The 18,817-nt window shown below is 38.1% G+C and overlaps 1 protein-coding gene across 1 annotated transcript in view; it reads left to right on the forward strand.

Moving 5' to 3' along the window:
- prex2 (phosphatidylinositol-3,4,5-trisphosphate-dependent Rac exchange factor 2) overlaps positions 1-18,817 on the forward strand; it is a 217,102-nt gene that overhangs the window by 29,483 nt on the left and 168,802 nt on the right. The window contains exons 2-4 of the mRNA XM_036557970.1: positions 9,026-9,097; positions 12,341-12,463; positions 17,004-17,108. Coding sequence (XP_036413863.1) covers positions 9,026-9,097; positions 12,341-12,463; positions 17,004-17,108 — 300 coding nt within the window. The remainder of the gene's footprint in view (positions 1-9,025; positions 9,098-12,340; positions 12,464-17,003; positions 17,109-18,817) is intronic.

An 18,817-nucleotide genomic window follows, 5' to 3' on the forward strand; every position in this document is an offset into this window, starting at 1 on the left:
CCATTTTTGTCAAGCACTAGTTTTGTAGTTGGGACACCAAACATGTCTTGGCTTGGGCTGAGAGGAAACTTGCTTTAGAAAGACCACAGTGTGAAATATAGTCCATTCTTATATGTAGTGCTGTCTGACATTTCCAGCGCTCTCTCGAAAATCTCTGTCTGTCACTTCCTTCCCTGTTCCACATTCCGAGACTGTGACTTGTCCTGGCAAGTACTGTCTGTTAGGCCTGCTTCTGATTGTGCCAGGCTCAGATGGCTGCAGCTTCCTGCACAAAGTGCATCCGGTCATGAAAATCAGCTCTGAACTGTCCATAGCCGAAGACATTTTGGAGCATGTGTTTCTTATCGTTTGTCAGATGTTCTTTGGAGCTCCACAGACAGTGCCGCTCGGTCACACCACAGTCTCCATATTGCGGCTCAAGTCGCAGGACTGATTATAGTGTGGTTCTTCACAGAACTGGATGCAGCTGCTTCCTCTAATGCAGCAATGCTTTTTAATTGATACCATTGAGTGGTTTTAAACCAAAACCACTGATTACTGGTTACAAGCTTCATTCCTTAATGGCATGTAGACAAACGTCAGTCATTTAATTAGTAAGCTTCAACTTGTAGATGAGGGAGTTTAGTTTAACTAGCATAGAGTTCATGAATGAATCATTTTCAAAGTTGCTCTGGGGTAAGTTGTAACTCAGTATAAAGAAGCTTTTCTGGAGTAGTGAGACACTATAGTGTTGGTCTCGGTTAAAGGGATAGTTTGTAGTCAGTCAGCCAGGACATTTGGTACCTTCATTAGTTTCATACTAAAGCTGCGAGGCTAATGTAGCTACCAAGGAAGCTTACGCTGCATGCCTAACTCGTCACAAACTGAAAATGCCTGAAAATGAGTCATTAAGTAATCTCAAATAGACTTGCTAATATGGTTTCTGACACTGTATGACATACTGTTATCTACAAACATGGACAAAAGTCCATCCCTTCGCTAAAACAGTAATAGCAGCCGTCTTGAAGCCTAAATGTCTGATCTAAGGGGGAAAATTTTATATAATTGTATTTTTTGTTGATCTTGGTTACAATGATAGTTTGTCAAAATTCATATTTACACACTTTTTTCCTCATCTCAAGTGTAGCCAATAAGCCAAGACTTGTTTGGTGTCTGCAGTTAACTTTTTTTTTTTTACCTTTATACTGAAGCTAAAAGGCTAATGCAGCTAAGCTTACCTGTTAGCATGCAGGGAACTACGTTCCCCAGGTCCTTTAGTTTCTCATTGAAATTTTGTAGGCAACAGCCCTGTGATTCCAGGGTCCTATGTTACCCAGGGCCTTTGTTCCCTTCTTGTAACGCTGGAAACAGTCCTATATTTCCAGGGCCCTTTGTTCCCTCATTGACATTTTCATGGGCATTAGCTTTATGTTCCCATATTGCCTCAGTCAGATTTCCTCAACATGAAACTAAGACTGACCTCCATACCTCTTGTAAATTTACAAGTGTACGTATTCTTACATGTTTATTAAATCTGAAATTGTTTTACATGCTGCCTCCAAATATATTCCACTATTAAAACACACACTGATTTTACATTTCGGTGAAAAAGAATGAGAATCTGTTCAGTGATAGGCAGCATTTAATTGGATTTAGTCATTGTTTTATTTGAACTCAGCACGTTTTATTTGAACTCGAAACAAATTTAACAACATTGCAAAACATTAAAGCTGGCATTTGTGCTAATAAATATGAAATTCATTTTTAATTTTACCTCATCAACCTGGCCTCACCATTTCCCCTTTGGGAAGTCCCTTATAACTTCTTTTGTTTCTTTATTCTACTAACTAGTTATCAAGTTAGTGTCCAAGCCCAAACCCTGAAATAAAGCCCTAGACCATTATCCTTTCTCCACCAAACCTTACTGTTGACACTATGCCTTCCTGTAGGTTACATTCCTTAAACTCAGATTCGTCCGTCAGACTGCCAGATAGTGAAACGTGATTCATCACTCCAGAGAACATTTCCACTGCTCCGGAGTCCAGTGGTGGTGTTCTTTACACCACTGCAGCCGATTGGTTAGCAGTAAAGTTACCATAGGCTTGTGTGTAGCTACTCGGCCATGGAACCCCATTTCATGAAGCTCCCAACGCAAAGTTCTTGTGCTGATGTTGCTGAGACAATTTGGAACAGTTTTGGTTGTTTTTTAACATGCTTTTGTTTGTTGCTTGAGCTTGGTGGCCCCACTCTGAGTTTGCATGGTCTACCACTTTGTGGCTGAGCTGTTGATGCTTTCATCTTACATGAGTAGCACTTACGGTCGACTGGGGCAGATCTAGCAGGGCAGAAATTTCTCAAGCTGGCTTATAATGAAGGTGGTTTCGCTCTTCAATACAAACCATGCCACTGCAAGTGTTAGTCTTTGGAGAGTTTGGAGCTATGTGCTTGATTTTATCCATCTCTTAGCAAACTCCTGAACTCAGTAATTAGGAATGGTATTCATACACTTTTAGCCATATGGTGTAACTGTAAAAATGGACGAAATATATTACAGAACCATGGATGCCAAATCTGTCTTTGCTGATTAGATACAGTTGGGGTAAGTTAGAAATTGATGTTTTGCTGATCCTTCACCTTAATAGAGTTGGATTACCTTGGGTTTAAGGGTGTTGTTGCTGGTCTTGATTAACAGTGCTTAAGAAATTAAAAGCTTTCTGGTTCTTTGGATTCAGATTTAGCTTTGCAGCTGGACTGAATCTCTGATGACAAGAAACCGCAACGAATCTATCTACATAAATCTATATTCAGTTAGCCACTGTTAAGAGCTACTTCTGGGTTCTCTGTGTGCAGGAATTAGACTTGCTGATCAGATCCCACTTAGCCACACAGCACCATTACAAAGGGGCAATCAGCACCAAGACTTTGCCACAGAGACGCATATTATTTAGTCAAGTTGTTGTAATCAGAAGCCGAAGCCCCAACTATTCTATTATCGTCTGCCTCCCTTGGATTAGGGTTTGGAGTGCATTCTGAAACAATTTAATTTCAATTGATGAAATATGTAAGTGACTAAGACTCGCCCTTGTAATCAGTGTAATCGGCGCCATGTAATTAGTGTGCTAGCCGAGAGGCTCTCCCTGCTAATTTGGCCCTGTGCTGTAGCCCTTTGCTTGGATTCAGCTGTTGGGATGGCTCCCGCTCCCGTGAAGCCTGGATGAGCTGTTTACGAAGCTGCCATAATCACCAGCGCTTAGCCTGATATGCTAACAGGAAATGCCTCATTTACTCTAGTGTCATTAAAGTAGGCTGTAGGGGGTAAATCAGAGAAGCACTTCTCACTGGATTTGTATTTTATTTACAGCCTTTAAAGGGAACAGTTCAGCTAATCTCTATCTGCCGTATCTGTAACATGCATTCGATTACCATGTACGGGCTCAATGCCATGGGGGACGGGAGGGGGCAAAGCTACCCCAATTAGAATATTATGCCCCCTGTAGTTGGGCATTCTTATCTTGGTTTGCAAGGGAGCCTACCCTTCAAACTGCACTCACAGGATTTGGGTGTGGATTTCCAAGCTGAGCAATCCGCTTAGACCTTTTAGTCGATATTGCCTGATATGAGTGTATCAGATAAGATATTGACTTTCTAAGTGGAAATAAGTTAACATATCTTCCATAGAGAGCACACTTCTGCACGTGAATTATATTACTGTTTATTTGCTGAACACACACACACACACACACACAAACACACACACACACACACACACACACATTATCTAAGCCACTTATCCTTCTGGGTCACAGGGGGTGCTGGAGCCTTTTCCAGCGGTCATTGGGTGGAAGGCAGGAAACACCCTGGATAGGTCGCCAGTCCATTGCAGGGAAGACACACAGACATATTAAATAACACGCACCTTATACCCGGAGGAAACCCACACAGACATGGGGAGAACATGCAAACTCCACACAGAAAGGACCCTGGTCTCCCAGCCGGGGAATCGAACTTGCTGAATTGAACCCGGACCCTTCTTGCCCTTGAATTTAACATATTGGAAAAAATAAAACATAAAATGTGGAAAGGTCATGGCACATTTTATGTTAAATGCTTTATTTTTTCCAATATGTTAAAGTCAGCATATAAACAGAAACTGTGCACTAAAATTAGCATAAAAAGTTCATGTTTAGGTGTGTTCTCTGTAGGGGATGTGTTAACAACACATGGAATTTGACCAGGGGTGTTGAAACTTCTGCATATGACTGTAGCTGCATGCTATCGTTTTTAGTTTGGGTCATTTTCTTTTAATATATATCAAAAGCTTTTTATCCCAACTTGATTTTTAATGTCTAAAAGAAAAAAGTGAAATTTAGCTTAAAGGGGAATTCTCAATTTCAAAATATTGTGATTGTTCATTGTAGAGACATTTACAATTATATTAATAAACTCTTCAGACGTCTGGTTCCTATCACCACCACTGTGAACTATTCTTACAGTAAATGTCTCTAGAATTGAGCATTTCACATCAGAGCTCTCTGAATGACTTTGTTTACATCTTACTGATTACATTGTGCAGAAATTTTGAAATATCAGTAGAATTCCCCTTTAAGTTGGACCCATTAGTTCTATGCTAACATATACTAATATGCTAGCCTATTAACGTAATATTTCCTGTATCACCATCCATACACTGGGTGAAGATAATAAGTCAGTAAATTATTTTGCCCCCTTGTCTAATTGGTTGTGCTACTTCCCTGATGGTGGTCAGTGTTTTCCCTGTACTTAGAAATAAACAGAAAACTTGTTGATTTATAATAGAAGTCAATGGGCAGCTGCTTCAGCTTCTAACTGTTTTTCTGTTCTTTTGCTGCTCACAGGAAAATGCATCAATGATAATCGACTGCATGCTACAAATACAGCAGATAGAGATATGGTTAAAAATACTGGAGAATTCCTTTAAGGCTATGGGAATGCCTTCACATCTCAAGATCCAGCCCTCAGTTGCAACAGCTTGTGGTTTATTTGTCGTCCTAAAGGAGCTTAATTAGCATATGCTTGGTGCCTATTTAAATGACAGTGCACGTAAATCATGTTAAGATGTTGCGGAAATTCATCCCCAGGCTGATGGACATGCTATCGGGCCCTGTTAGCCGGAGTGATGTGCTAAAGGAGGCGTGACGTGTTCCAGCTTTGCTATGATGTGTCTCAGCTCATTAGATCTCTAACGGCTGTCCTGTTTGCTTTACCATTTGCCTGTTAAATATGTGGGCTGGTTTAAACACTTAAGCAATAAGGAACTGTGGGTGCTTCCACGCTTCAGGTCTTCAGTCTTGTAACTGTATAACCTTCATATTACTTTCATCGTGGTTACAGAATAAGTTATAGTAGTTTCTGAGTATCAAGCTTTAGGGATAATAAGGGAATAATGAGTTTAGTTCTTTAGGATGAATGCTGACTTTTCATCCCCTCTTCTATACTGTAAAAATAGTTTCTTGTACAGTAAAACTTTACTTAATTCTATTTGATATATCTAATATTTCTTATTTTGAGATGGTTGTGCACTTATTTTAAGATTATTTTACTTATTGACCAAAATTTTTTTAGTTGTTTTAGGTAATTTTATTAAAAGTAAATTTCAAGCACATTTCTTAAAACAAGCAAAATTATCTGCTAATATAGTGAGATAATATTACTTAATAAAATTGCTTAAAACAAGTAAAAAATGTTTGGAAATAAGTTAAAAAATCTTAAAATAAGCTTACCACAATCTCAACAGGAGAAATACTGGATATATCAACTAGATTTAAGATAAGTTTACTTGACAAGATTTATGACGAGAAGTATTTTTTGCAGTGTAATGTGATTCCTTTATGCTTACAATGTGTTTATTTTGATGCAAAGAACAAAGCTGAGAAGATTATATTTTTAATTTAGTTTGTCACAAACTACCATTTTGCTGCAAGAAAACATGAATAGGAATATACTTCATACCTCAGTGGGCTTTTGGTTTTACTTCTGATGAAACAAATCAATAAGACATGTTTCCATAGTGATGTGAATTGTGTTCTGAATGTGTTGTTCAGAAATAGTGCATCCAACAATAAAGGCAGCATGGAGCTTCTTTTATATAGTGATAGGAAACACAGTAGTAGTACATTTTACTGACCAACATGGACATACATGCTCACCAAATACTCTGGGGGCAAATTTTAACCACTTAAAGATTTAAAATTTAAAATGTTTAATTTGAGATAAAGATTCTGAATGGATTGCCGGATTGTCTCAATACAGTCGTATGCAGAAGTTTGTGCCGCCCTGGTCAAATTGCAGGTTTTCTTGATTTTCTAAGTGAAAATAAATTAACACATCCTCTACAGAGAACATACTACTGCACATTTTAAAGAACGACTACTGTTTGTTTGCTAAATTTAACATATTTAGAAAAGAACAAACTATGGCCTGTGCAAAAGTTGTCACATATTATGTTTTGAATGTGCATTAAAATGTTATATATAAGTTTGTTCTTTGTAGAGGATGTGTTAACTCATTTTCACTTAGAGAATCAACCAGCTATGGCCTTTGCATGTAACTGTAGTGATAGAGAACGTGGTCTCTGACATGCTGATCCATTTTACTGACCAACATGGACCCGCAGCTCACCAATTACTCTGGAGGGCAGATTTTAATCAGTTAAAGGGGACAAAGAGTCTGAAAATGGTAGCTTTGATATATTAAATATTAAATGCCAAATTGCCTCATTTCTGAATGTCTGTAGGCATTTTTGTGGAAAAAACAGGTCACACTTAAACATTCAACATTTCAACAGTCAAATCAATATTTTTTCACAAATATGAGACATATTTTTCTTTGAAGTAAACCACCAGGAACTATAATAATATAATCTTGTATGCATTTTTTTCACACATTTCGGAAATGAATGAGACTGTTTTACATCACATTACATCCCATACCTAAGCTTAGACACTGGGTGTGCTCCAATTTGTGAATTCAGCATTCCTGAATGAGTCAGTTTCACTTTTGCTGATATTTACAAAAGGTCAGCAAGATTTAAAACCAAAACCAAAATATTTTGCCCCATTTGAGATATTTATAACCCAAAAATGATGACTCGGTTGACCCTGACTGTTAATGATGAAACAGGAGGCTTGATGTTGTGCTAGCTGTGCAGATATGAATGGACTCGATAAGCTATGAATGCAGTGCAGCCTCCTGTCAACATTCTCCTTTAGAAGATTTGACTCTGCATACTTTAATAGGTTTTGTCTGACTTCTTGGACTCAGGGACAGATTCATTTGTTTGAATGAGACAGCACTTCTCTGGGTTCTTTGATTATTCAGTTCTGGTTGATATTTTTTATATTCATATCATCTCTCTCTCTCTTCATCTCCTCTATGTGACATTGGTCAAATGTGCCCTTTCTGTTTATATTTGTCTTTTTTATGCTCCTGTTGTTTATTGTATGTTTATTCACTTAATTTCCTGTTCTTTTATATTCCTACTTCTGACCTTACTTGGTGTCTTTTATATATTTTATCTGTAATTTGAATCTTTTAGAACCTTTTTTGGAAACCCCTAGTACATAAAACAGCTTTTTTCCTTTTCATATAGGAAGGGTAATGAACTGTATTTAGTGTGTCTGGCTTTAAGTTTTTGACTTGCAGACTTTTTCACATTTCAGTGTTGTTTCAATGGTTGTTTCCCCCGGTTTCAGTGAAACTGGTGAAGCAACACTAAATGGAGCTTTATTAAATGGAGCGTTTATTATTGACATTTGCTAGCCTTAAATTGTATGAGTCTTAGACTTAATGGGGAAATCCACCAATTTTTCAAAGATTCTGCCTAATTCCGTGGCTGAAATGTAAACAGAGTCATTCAGAGTGGTCTGATGTGAAATGGTTTCATTGTAAAGAAACTTACAGACTCAGATTTTTATACAGTGATGGTGATAAGAACCAGGGGTCACAATGTCTACAACACAAATATAGCCATTTCATTTAAATCGCCAGTGATCCTACTCATGTCTTCTGAGTTTTATATGTAATGTTGATGATGGTAACACGGTGAAAAAATTGAAGAAAAATATAATAATAATAATATTTGGGCACTATTGCCTCACAACACGCTACGTGTATTTCCAGCACTGATGGGTTTAAAAAAAAATATGTATTAGTCCAAAATCTTGAGGCAAATTATTCAGTAACTGCATGAAGTGAATGTAAAGTGTTGGTGTTTTTGTAGAGGTTCTCCTCAGATTAACAGAAAATGTGTTTTATGATCCTACACATACTGCATATCAGTGAAGAGACACCATCTGAGATCCAGTCGATAGCTCAGATTGGTAGGAACCAGATAATAACCAGACGTCTGGTTCCTATCACCACTATTGGAATCAATTGTGACTCTGGAAATATTTCTAAAATTGAAGGTTTTCACATCAAACACATCTTAACCATTTAATTATACAGAATTTTTGAAAAATGAGTGGAATTCTGCTTTAATTAGCAAGGCGATGGCTAGCTAGTCTCACTTTGCTGCCAACTGCAAAATACTGACTAAATTGGTTTACTGCCAAACCAGAACTGTTTGCCAAGATAAATTTAACCCACATTTATATTTTGTCTGTTTTGGACTGTCTGTCTTTGCTGCACCTGCTCTTGTGCATTTTGCAAAGCGTTGCCCGCATGACATGAGTCAAAAACAGAGTTATTTAAACTGAAAGTCATATATTAGTTAGAGTGAAAAGCGCTGGAGTGCTGGCCCTCCATTTGCTCTGTTTTAGACGCATGTGGTTGGTAGTGCTGGGCAGTAATGATAAAAATCAATATCATAATATTTTCCACATATTTCATGGAATCTGATACTATTTAACTTTGCATTAATGAAGTTGATGAATTGGTATGTTCTAAGTACTGATACTAAAAGAAATCGAACAAGTCTGACATCAGTACTGTTGTGTGGCTTACAGCTTACTGTAGTGCAGTATGTGAACCTACCTAACCATTTCCATTTTCTTCTCTTTTCTACCAGGTGTTTCTTCATCGACTCAACCAGTATGCCGCCACTAAAATCGATAAGAACATCACTGAAGAGACTGTTAAGGTAGGTTGTTTTTCTTGGTTTTTTACTAAATTTTTCAATGCTGCACACAGGAAATTCAACTATTTATAAACCCACACATTAAAGAAGGCTTCTTTTAGCTGGATGCATAACACAAATGGTGTTTTCACAGTGTAATCCAATAAAAGGCCGGAAATGACAGTCGGGACCAAATCAAGCCCGGCTCGTTTGAGGGACTCTTTCAGCTTGAAATAGTAAAAATTTTGCATGAAGGAAGAAAAAAGGGCCAATACAGGAAGCGGCTGTAAACATGCTCTATTTATAGCTTATTCCGGCTGGGGGAGGCTGAGGAGAAAAAGAATGCAACACAAGACCGGGACTGAGTGCTGGTGATGGTTAGCGAGGGCTTGGGGAATAAACATGGAACGGCTGAGGGCTGGTGATTTTGGTGCATGTTAGGGCTGCGTCATATGGTGGAGGTTGCATGGCTATTAATTTTTACAAGCCGTTCATAAAAGTATTTTTTAGTATATTGAAAAAAAAACTTAAGCAATGTTAGTGGAAAGTATTTTGCTACTAGTTTGCTAATAGGGGCTGGGGAGACAGATGCTGTGGTTTTAGGTGCAGCGCGCACTGCAGAAGAGTTTATGTTGTATTTCAGTAAGTTTTAGGTTCGAAGAGTTACACAGACTGTCTGATGTAAACCGCTCGCTAAAATCACCACAACTCTCAGAAACTCACCTCTCACTGAGAATTTAAACCCACCCTGGCTATCCGCACTTCCATGAACTTCTTTTTAATTGTGTGTCAGGCTTAATGCTAGTAGCAAGCACTTGCATCTCTATAGAAAAGCCTTTTGGAGCGGGATATAGTCCAGAAACCAGAAAACATTCATGCTGTCCTGTTTTAAGACTTTATTGCTGAATGTTCTTTGAAAGCGCAGATAGTAATCTGATGTGCGTTTACCGACCGCTACTCCACTGTATATAATGGCCGTTTGTTTTTATTACAGGTATGTCGCAAAAAAATTCTGTAATTGACCGATTTGCATGACAGTCAAATGGACGGAATGTCAGACGGAAACCACGGTCATTAATTATCTGCAGCACAGTCTCCCCTGCTCTATAGTCTCAAAGCTGGAGAGTCTGAGTGCCAGACTGTTCCGCCCACGGTTTCTCCATTTTACTAACATGAGCGTGTGAAAGCCAAGCCAAACTTGCAGCCTACATGAACCTTTATGTCTGCTTTCTGTATGAATATGTATAATAAACTCTTACATTCATGACTGCCATGTATTGATAGTCTCTAATGTTTGAAACCTTGGTTTACCCCACTGCTGGAAATTCCTTAGTAAAGGCTTAAGATGGGCCTTTATTACAACCCAATTTTAAGCCTGATTTGACCCTTCCGACAACTGTTCACATTCTTATGCAATTTTATAGGTTGGAAGCGCGATCATAAGTGATGAACAGTGCGAATTAACTGGTAGGAGGGAAATAAGTCCGTCTTTAGCCCTGTGAGCTCTGGTGACCATTGGCCTTCCAATGTTTTCAAACAGGCTTGATTTTTACAGCTTATTCAGTATGACTGATTCAGGTAACAGCCAATTAGAGAGCTATGAGAGAGAAAAAAGGGCAAAGGGATGTGTATACACATCAGGTGTACAGTGGACTGTGGAGATAGAGGAGCTGTATCCTGAACACAGGCTGATGAAAGCTTTTATAATGTTTATAATGTTTGGATCCAGCCATCACTCGTTTTACAATTTCAAGTAATCTGACAGTTTGTAGTGAAGTATTTCTTCAGCTTTCTCTGAGATATCTGTAATTCTCAACCAAATATCATCCCCCGGATGGTATTTTAGCTACACTTAAAAGCAAAAAACAGGTCCAGTCCAGTTTAGCGTTGTTTGTATAATGTGACAATAATGAGATTTGCAGTTTAAGTGCTTTCTCGTAGCTGAAACTCTATTATGTGTGTGATACCATTAAGTGTGTGATATCCTCTTTTTGCACACCTTCATGACAAAACTTCTGTAAAAGACTGATGTCTTTGAAATCTGTGAGGATTTTAAAAGCTGTGTAGTGTATGCCTGGCTTTATTATACCTGGGTTTATTTTACGTAGTAGTGTGTGCAGTTTTACAGTCTTACAGAGTTGAATGAAACTGCATATTAGTTCTGAGACCTCCCCCTGACTGTGATTGGTCCTGATCACCACGTCATTTTTCTTAATTTATTCTGATACCTCCCCCTACCTTGTCTGTGATTGGTCCTGATCACCACATTGTTTGTTTTGAAACCTCTCCCTGAGTGTGATTGGTCCTAATCACTGTCTTGTTTGTTCTGATATCTCCTCCTTGACTGTGATTGGTCCTAAACACCACGTTGCTTGCTCTGAGACCTCCCCTTGGATTGGTCCTGATCACTGCATTATTTCTTCCAAGATCTTTCCTTTACTGTGATTGGTCTTGATCACTGTTTTGTTTGTTCTGAGACTTCCCCTTGACTGTGATTGGTCCTAATCACCACATTGTTTGTTTTGAAACCTCCCCCTGACTGTGATTGATTCTAATCACTGTCTTGTTTGTTCTGAGATCTTCCTCCTTGATTGTGATTGGTCCTAATCACTGCATTATTTGTTTCCGAGACCTTACACCGATTGTGATTGGTCCTAATCACCACGTTGTTTATTTTGAGACCTCCCTGAGACTATGATTGGTCCACTGCATTAAACAGGCTTCTAGCGGTGCTAAGACATACATTGAGTTCTTTTTAAGTATATTTACAGTAGTGTGTTTGGCAGTAGATTGATTTACTTTAGTTCATCTTTGTTCTGGCAATGAATGGCTGTGGCGATGTAGTCAATCACACAAGACATGTTTTAAGTCTGAAGTTTGCTTGTTTAGTTTTGCACTGGAGCTATGAGGCTGATGTGGCTAACAAGTCATGGACACTTACCTCATCAGTTAGCATTATGCAAACAGCATGCCATCACACTTGCCTCAAACTGTGTCAAGGTGTTAAGTAATCTCAAATAGACTTCCTTATGAGGTTTCTGACACTGTATGACACACTGTTATCTACAGCCATGCGCAAACACACAGACAAAATTCACACTTCAATGTTACTGCCGCTCCTGCTTTTAATTATGTATTTTAGTCCATATTTATAGATAACAGTATGTCATGGAGTGTCACAAACCACAAGCAAGACTAATTGTGTACATTCAATTTTTGGTCGAATCATCATTTTAAGACAGATTTGTGTCCCTGTGTGCTCTGTAGGTGCTATTCTCTAATCTGGAGGAGATTCTGATTGTGCATAGAGATTTCCTGGCCATGGTAGAGGAGCTGCTGCAGCCGGACCCCCATCCGCACCATGAAGTGGGACGATGCTTCCTGCACTTTGTGAGTCCCCATGCGTCACACACTTATTTGCCCTTCTCACATATGTTCTCTCTCTCTCCATTTGCACTCTCTCTATTTCTCTCTCTTTGTCTCTCTATTTTGTTCTCTCTCACTCTCTATCTCATTTTCTCTCTCTCTGTCTCTCATCTAACTATCTATCTATCTATCTATCTATCTATCTATCTATCTATTTGCATGTGCTATATTTGTACTCCATATGTACTATATATACACTCTCTTAGAGAAAGACGGCACTTTAGGTTTCAGATCAGGTATCTGTATTTAATTTCCTTTTGGAGATTTGCTGGTGTAATCGTTTATCCCTTCTTCAGTACATATCGCGGCTGTCACTGCTGTTCAGTACAGATCGCTGCCTCGTAACTCTCACTTTTTTCATATTTGATTTTGAGACCACTTGAAAGTGGTAGCTGCCCTTTACATCATTTGACCAATTAAGAATAAATGGACAAAAAGAATTTTTGAAGGGCAAACCTTTCACCTCTCTGGGGTTATCAGGTTTTTTTTACACTGTCGTTACAAAACCTCATAACCTCATTTTGAAAAGGCTTCTGCTATTATTACAAGCTTGACATCGTCACAATAGAAGAACCTCTTTTGGTGCTGTATAGAATGCTTTTCAAAAAGATTTTATATAGAACCTTCTACAGTACATTCTCCATCCATCTGAAGAACCCTTTCACGATGCAAAGAACCCTTTAATCATGCAAAGGTTCCTTGAGTGTTCATGGTTCTATAGGAAACCATTTTCATAACTAAATAACCCTTGAAGAACCATCTTTTTTAAGAGTGTAGCTCACAAGATATCAACTAAAATTTTTGAAAACAAGAAATTCTTGTTAATTTGTACCGTATTTTTATTTATTTACGTAGAATAGAAATATCTTCATTTTTGTCATTTTCTATTTATTTTTTGAGTCAAAATTTATGATGAATGTCTGAAATGTCTTAAAATAAAATTTTTTTTTATTAAGTTCCAATAAAAGTTAAGAACAAATTTACGTCTTCTTGTAAAGATCAATTTTTACAGATTTTTGTTCCAACAAAAGTTTTGTTCCAGCAGTATATTGTTATTCCAAACCAATATTCGCACCCTTTCTCAGGGACAGACAGCAGATAAATAGGACAGGCAGACAGACTTTATTTGTCTTTCAAGATGCAGATTATTCATAGCAGTGCAACTATAATGGAGTGTATTCCAGATTGCGGTAGGATATTTGTGTATTCTTTACAGAATGTATATGGTAGTACATGTTCTGCCCAGTGCTGACCACTGCTGTGTTTTATCAGTGAGTTACGGTGTGAGTGAAAATCCAGAGCTATAGCCACATGTTTTATTACACAGAGAGTGTAAGCAGAGTGGATTTGTAGGTGCAGCTGTTCGGTTCCTGTCCCTCTGCTGGGCCTCATTCCTCTCATCCTGCCCTCTTTGTAGCCTCTCCTGGGAGCCTTGTCTTCTTTTGTGTGAAAACGCACAGGCAGAATGTTCCACATGTATGTGTAAGCCATGTAACAGAAATGTCCTGTCCTGAGTTAGACCGAAAAAACAGTGCTTTGAATTTAGGTGATTCAAATGTGGCTGTGCGTCAGTAAAACAGGTTACATGCATGATCACTGGCTTTCAGTTTACTTCTTTTGGCAAGAATTGTGTTGATATACAGCACTGTGAAAAAGTCTCTATTTATTTTGGCAGTGAGTAGGCTTGTGCCAGTAAAAACAACATATGACATTAGAATAATTACACATAATCACAAATTTAGTAAAACATGGCAATATTTGGAAGAGCACTGGGCTACGTAACAAAGCAGCTGTTTGGAACACCCCCCACATACACACACACACGCACCCACACACACTCTGAGATGGAGATTTTAATTGATTTGCTTGATTCAAGTTTGACTGTCTGTTCTTGTCTATAGATTAGTGGTCCATGCAGTTAGGCTTTTTTTTTTTAAATTCCAACAAACAAGCTCAAAAAGTGTGTTGCAAAATGGTGGATCAATTGCTTGCTCGGCCCTGTTGTCCCTGTAGCCACGTTTGAGAGTGACTTATATCCGGCTGAGAAATTTGCACAATATCAGCAGCTTCACTTTGAAAATTACTTTCGGCAAAAAAAAGTGTATCAGTTAATTGCACCTTTACTGAGAGAGCCCCATGATGCCTCATTGGCATCTCCAAAGTCATTACTGGACAGCTAGTTGCAGTATCGTGGCCTTTGGGAGCTGATAGTTGCTAATAAACGTTTTTATATCAAAATGCAGCACATCATTTGGGTCTACCATAAGCCTTTCAGTCATGTTGCCTCCATATTCATTGTTTTGCAATGAATGAATGGGTGTATTGTTGGATGCACAGCGATAGTTTCCGAGACACATTCAGCACTTGGTTCGCATCGCTGTGGATGGAAACATTGATCATTGGTCTGTTTCATCTGAAAAACAATAAAAGCCACCTTGACTGTGAAGATCATTTGTGGCACAAACCAACTACAAATTCATACATTTTCAATTTTATTAGATCCTGCACTTTACTTTTCAAAATAAATGCAAACACAGTATTGAGAAATCATGTCATTAATGAGGAAGAGTAGCTCACACAGCAGAAATAAACACTTTTGGTCATGACATTTACGTTGTAAGCCCCTGCACAGAGCCCCATTGGATTATATGGTGTTCCGGTGCTGTGTTAACATACTGTAATCTGCAATGTTGTATTTATGCAGTTTGTCCTGTGCAAAAATTCTCTATTAGACATCCCGGTATGATAATAACAGCATGTAGTGGAGGGTAAATGGACATTTCTGCTGTGGTAGGCCTGTGAATAGATGACAGCTCCATCTGTTAATGCCAGCTATAATTTAAAACTTTATTTAGTAATCATGACCCCAAACCACTCCTATTTTTGTTAGTAAGCCTGGTCAGTGAGAGCCTGGAGAATTTCTCTGCTACTGGCCAAAGTGGCCGTTTCTTCAGTAACTATTACACTAGATTTGTTGTAAACTTAAACCTGTCAATAAAGAATATAAAACAAAGATTGTAATTGTAATTCCGTACGTTACCATGACACTGATTATGTAATTGTGTTATTGCATTTAAATAGTAGAGCCTGACTCTTATCCATTAACTGGAACTGCTTATGAAGTATCATATAATTTAAAAATTATTTGTTGTTTTATCTTAAAAGTGAATAATCTGGCTGCCTTAAAATTTTGAATAGTTAAATTTTTAATAGCAAGTTGAAGGGGAGTTCCACCGATTTTTCAAAATCTCTGCATAATTAAATGACTAAGATGTAAACCAAATCATTCAGAGTGGTTTGATGTGAAATGCTCTGTTCTAGAGAAACGGCCCGAGTCAGAATTGTTCACAGTGGTGGTGATAGAAACCAGACGTCTGAAGCGTTTAATGCCTCTAAAAGCTCCCTCACAGAAAGTTATTACATTATATGGCTATAAAGATGCTGCCTGGTGTCTGAGACATTATTTTACAAACGTTTTGCAGTAAGAATTTGGCCTAAATCTTACATTTTGAAAAGCCATTCATGACGGAGGGGTATGTATATGGCATTATGAGGCAAAATAGTTCCCAAAGAAAATGTATTCCAGATTTACTACTATGTTACTATTATCAACAACACATATAAAAATATCAGAACATATGTTTAGGTTCAATGATGGTTTTGAATAGTAAAAAAATAGTTCCTATCACCACCACTGTAAAGAAATCTGTGTTGGAAAGTTTCTCTACAATGAATCGTTTGACACCCAACCATGCTGAATGACTTGGTGATGTGGAATTCCCCTTTAACAGAACACTAATCTGTTTTGTACTCTGTTAGTCTATTATTTTAAATATAACTACTTCAGAAGTATTTACGATAAGTTAATTACTCCATAAGATATTGCTATAGGCTACAGTTTAAATGTAATTACATAGTAACATAATCATATAGTCATGAAACAAACTAGGTGTTCAGTTGATTTACATTCTGTGGTGGCAGCTTTGAGTCTGCAATTCTGACTGTTTTCTCTTTGTTTTGATGCCAAAACATGACAAAAAATCACAAAAACAATTCTGTACACAGAACAATAATTTTAGCAAATTTAGATCATAATTAAAAAGCTCCTCTTCTACTTACAAACACAAATGTGGTATGGATTGAAAGTTTAGAATCTGCACTTTCCACATAATGTCTCAGCTTGTTTCAGTGAGCTATGAGTGAGAAATAAATCAGATAAAATTACACTCTGCTTTTGTCATCGCCAGCGATTAAGAGGCAAAGTAAAAACTGAAGAAAATCTTTTTGTGGCAGTCCCCCATAGGAGCTTGTTTTGGGTTTGGAAACTGTTTGTATATCTGACTTTCCTCCACATCCTGGACACAAATGTCCGGACAGTCAGCACGTGAGGGGACTGTGAAGTCATGGGCAGAGTGGTTGTTTGTAGTGCAGCTTCAGAGGAACTTACCTGTGTGTGTGTGTGTGTGTGGTGTGTGTGTGTGTGTGTGTGTATGTGTGTCCTCAGAGAGACAGGTTTCAGATTTATGATGAGTACTGTGGAAACCACGAAAAGGCCCAGAGGCTGCTGCTGGAGCTCAATAAGATCAGGAGCGTTCGCACGTGTCTTCTGGTAAGAATCACCTGAACCTCACACATACACAGTGTTAACATAGAGTGCTGTGGAAAAATCAGAGACATCATTTATTTAATTTCCAGTAAAAACGGCCATTAAAGCTACACTATGTTAGTTTAAACCAAGTGGATGAGTCTGATGATTGCGAGTGCACTGAAAGAGGATTCAAACAGAAATTTTCATTATATCTTCATGGTATAGTGTTGATTTTGCGTTGAGACCTAAACATCAAGCAGGACCTTTTTGAGCCTGTGTGTGTGATGTTAACATATGACGTGGATCGTTCTGGCTTTACAGGGCGACTTGCAACAGCACAGGCATACAATATTATAGCCTTTTTTTCTCCTGACTCAGTAATGCTGCTTCTTCCGGTTTTAATACAAATCTTAAAACATTAGGCACTGCATTAGGTACATTATCTATTTTCAAGACATTTCTGAGGAGATTAGAAATAAGACAATCTTCTAGGAGAAAATCAAGCTCCACTCTCAGGTGTTTCTGTCCATCCTTCCACTGTGAGAAGACGACTCAATGCTATGGATATGAAATGATGTGTAGCTGTCAAGAAGCCCTTACCGAGAAAAGGAAACAGACAATCAAACAAAGAAGCTGCCGATGTTCTTAGAACAATGGTCTGACCATCCCAGAGTCCAGACCTCAACATTACTGAATATGTTTGGTATTACTTTGAACATGAGGAGCAGAAAATGTAAAATCAACTTCTAAGACTAAACATTGGAGGTGTGAAAAATATCCCTGTAGATTTCTTTGAAAAACTGAAAGCTGAAAAGAATGAAAGCTGTAATAAAGGTAAAGAGTGGACACACTAAATACTGAAAACGTTAATGGCTGTTTTGCCAAGAAATCAAATGAATAAATAAAGGGTAGTCTCTGACTTTTGCACAGTACTGTATGAATCTTAGACCAGTGTTACTTCAAAGGAGTCACTGCTCATGACAAGTAAAATATGAAGTGGTATTTTTGACTTACAGACTGAAAATATGACATTAATTGTATATCCATTCTGTGCCCATGAATGCATTCCTCCGTAACTACTGTTGCGAGGTCGGACAAGCTTTACAGAACATTGGCAAAAATCCCATTCAGCATAAGGAGAAACTATCAGTGACAAAGGAGAGGGCTGATCTTCTCTTTCTGTGACAACTGGGCAACTAATACCCACTGACTTACTTCCAGCAATACATTTATCCTAGAGCATAGCTTTAATGTAGTAACATGCCATAACAACCTTAAAATGACCAATGTCATGTTATTTGCTTTGACCTTGCAAGCTTCACTTGGTTAACATTGCTAGCTAACATCTGTGAAGAGCATCATATCTTAGCTTAGCAATTTAATAGTAAAAAGACTGCAACTGACATTTATTGTCTTTCCCACAGTGTGGTAGCTTAAACTGCAACCAAGTGCATAAACTTTAGCTCATAAATCACAGGAAAACCAAAATGCCACAGGTTTCACTCTTTGTAAAATGTCCTGTCCCCCAGCAAAAAGAAGATTTTAATTGCCAGTTGTTTGACTTTCTGTTTCATGTCTATAGATTAACGAGGTTAAGGATAGTAATTGTTATGTATGCAGCCTAAACTGATTCAAAAAGTGGTGGGGCATCGCCCGAGTGCTTTCTAAAGTGCTCGGTCAAATGCCAGCCCACCCCTGTTGTTCTGATGGCAAGGGTCACTACATAACAT

This window comes from Colossoma macropomum, unplaced genomic scaffold (assembly GCF_904425465.1).
Source record: "Colossoma macropomum unplaced genomic scaffold, Colossoma_macropomum, whole genome shotgun sequence".
In the NCBI taxonomy this organism is placed as follows: domain Eukaryota; kingdom Metazoa; phylum Chordata; class Actinopteri; order Characiformes; family Serrasalmidae; genus Colossoma; species Colossoma macropomum.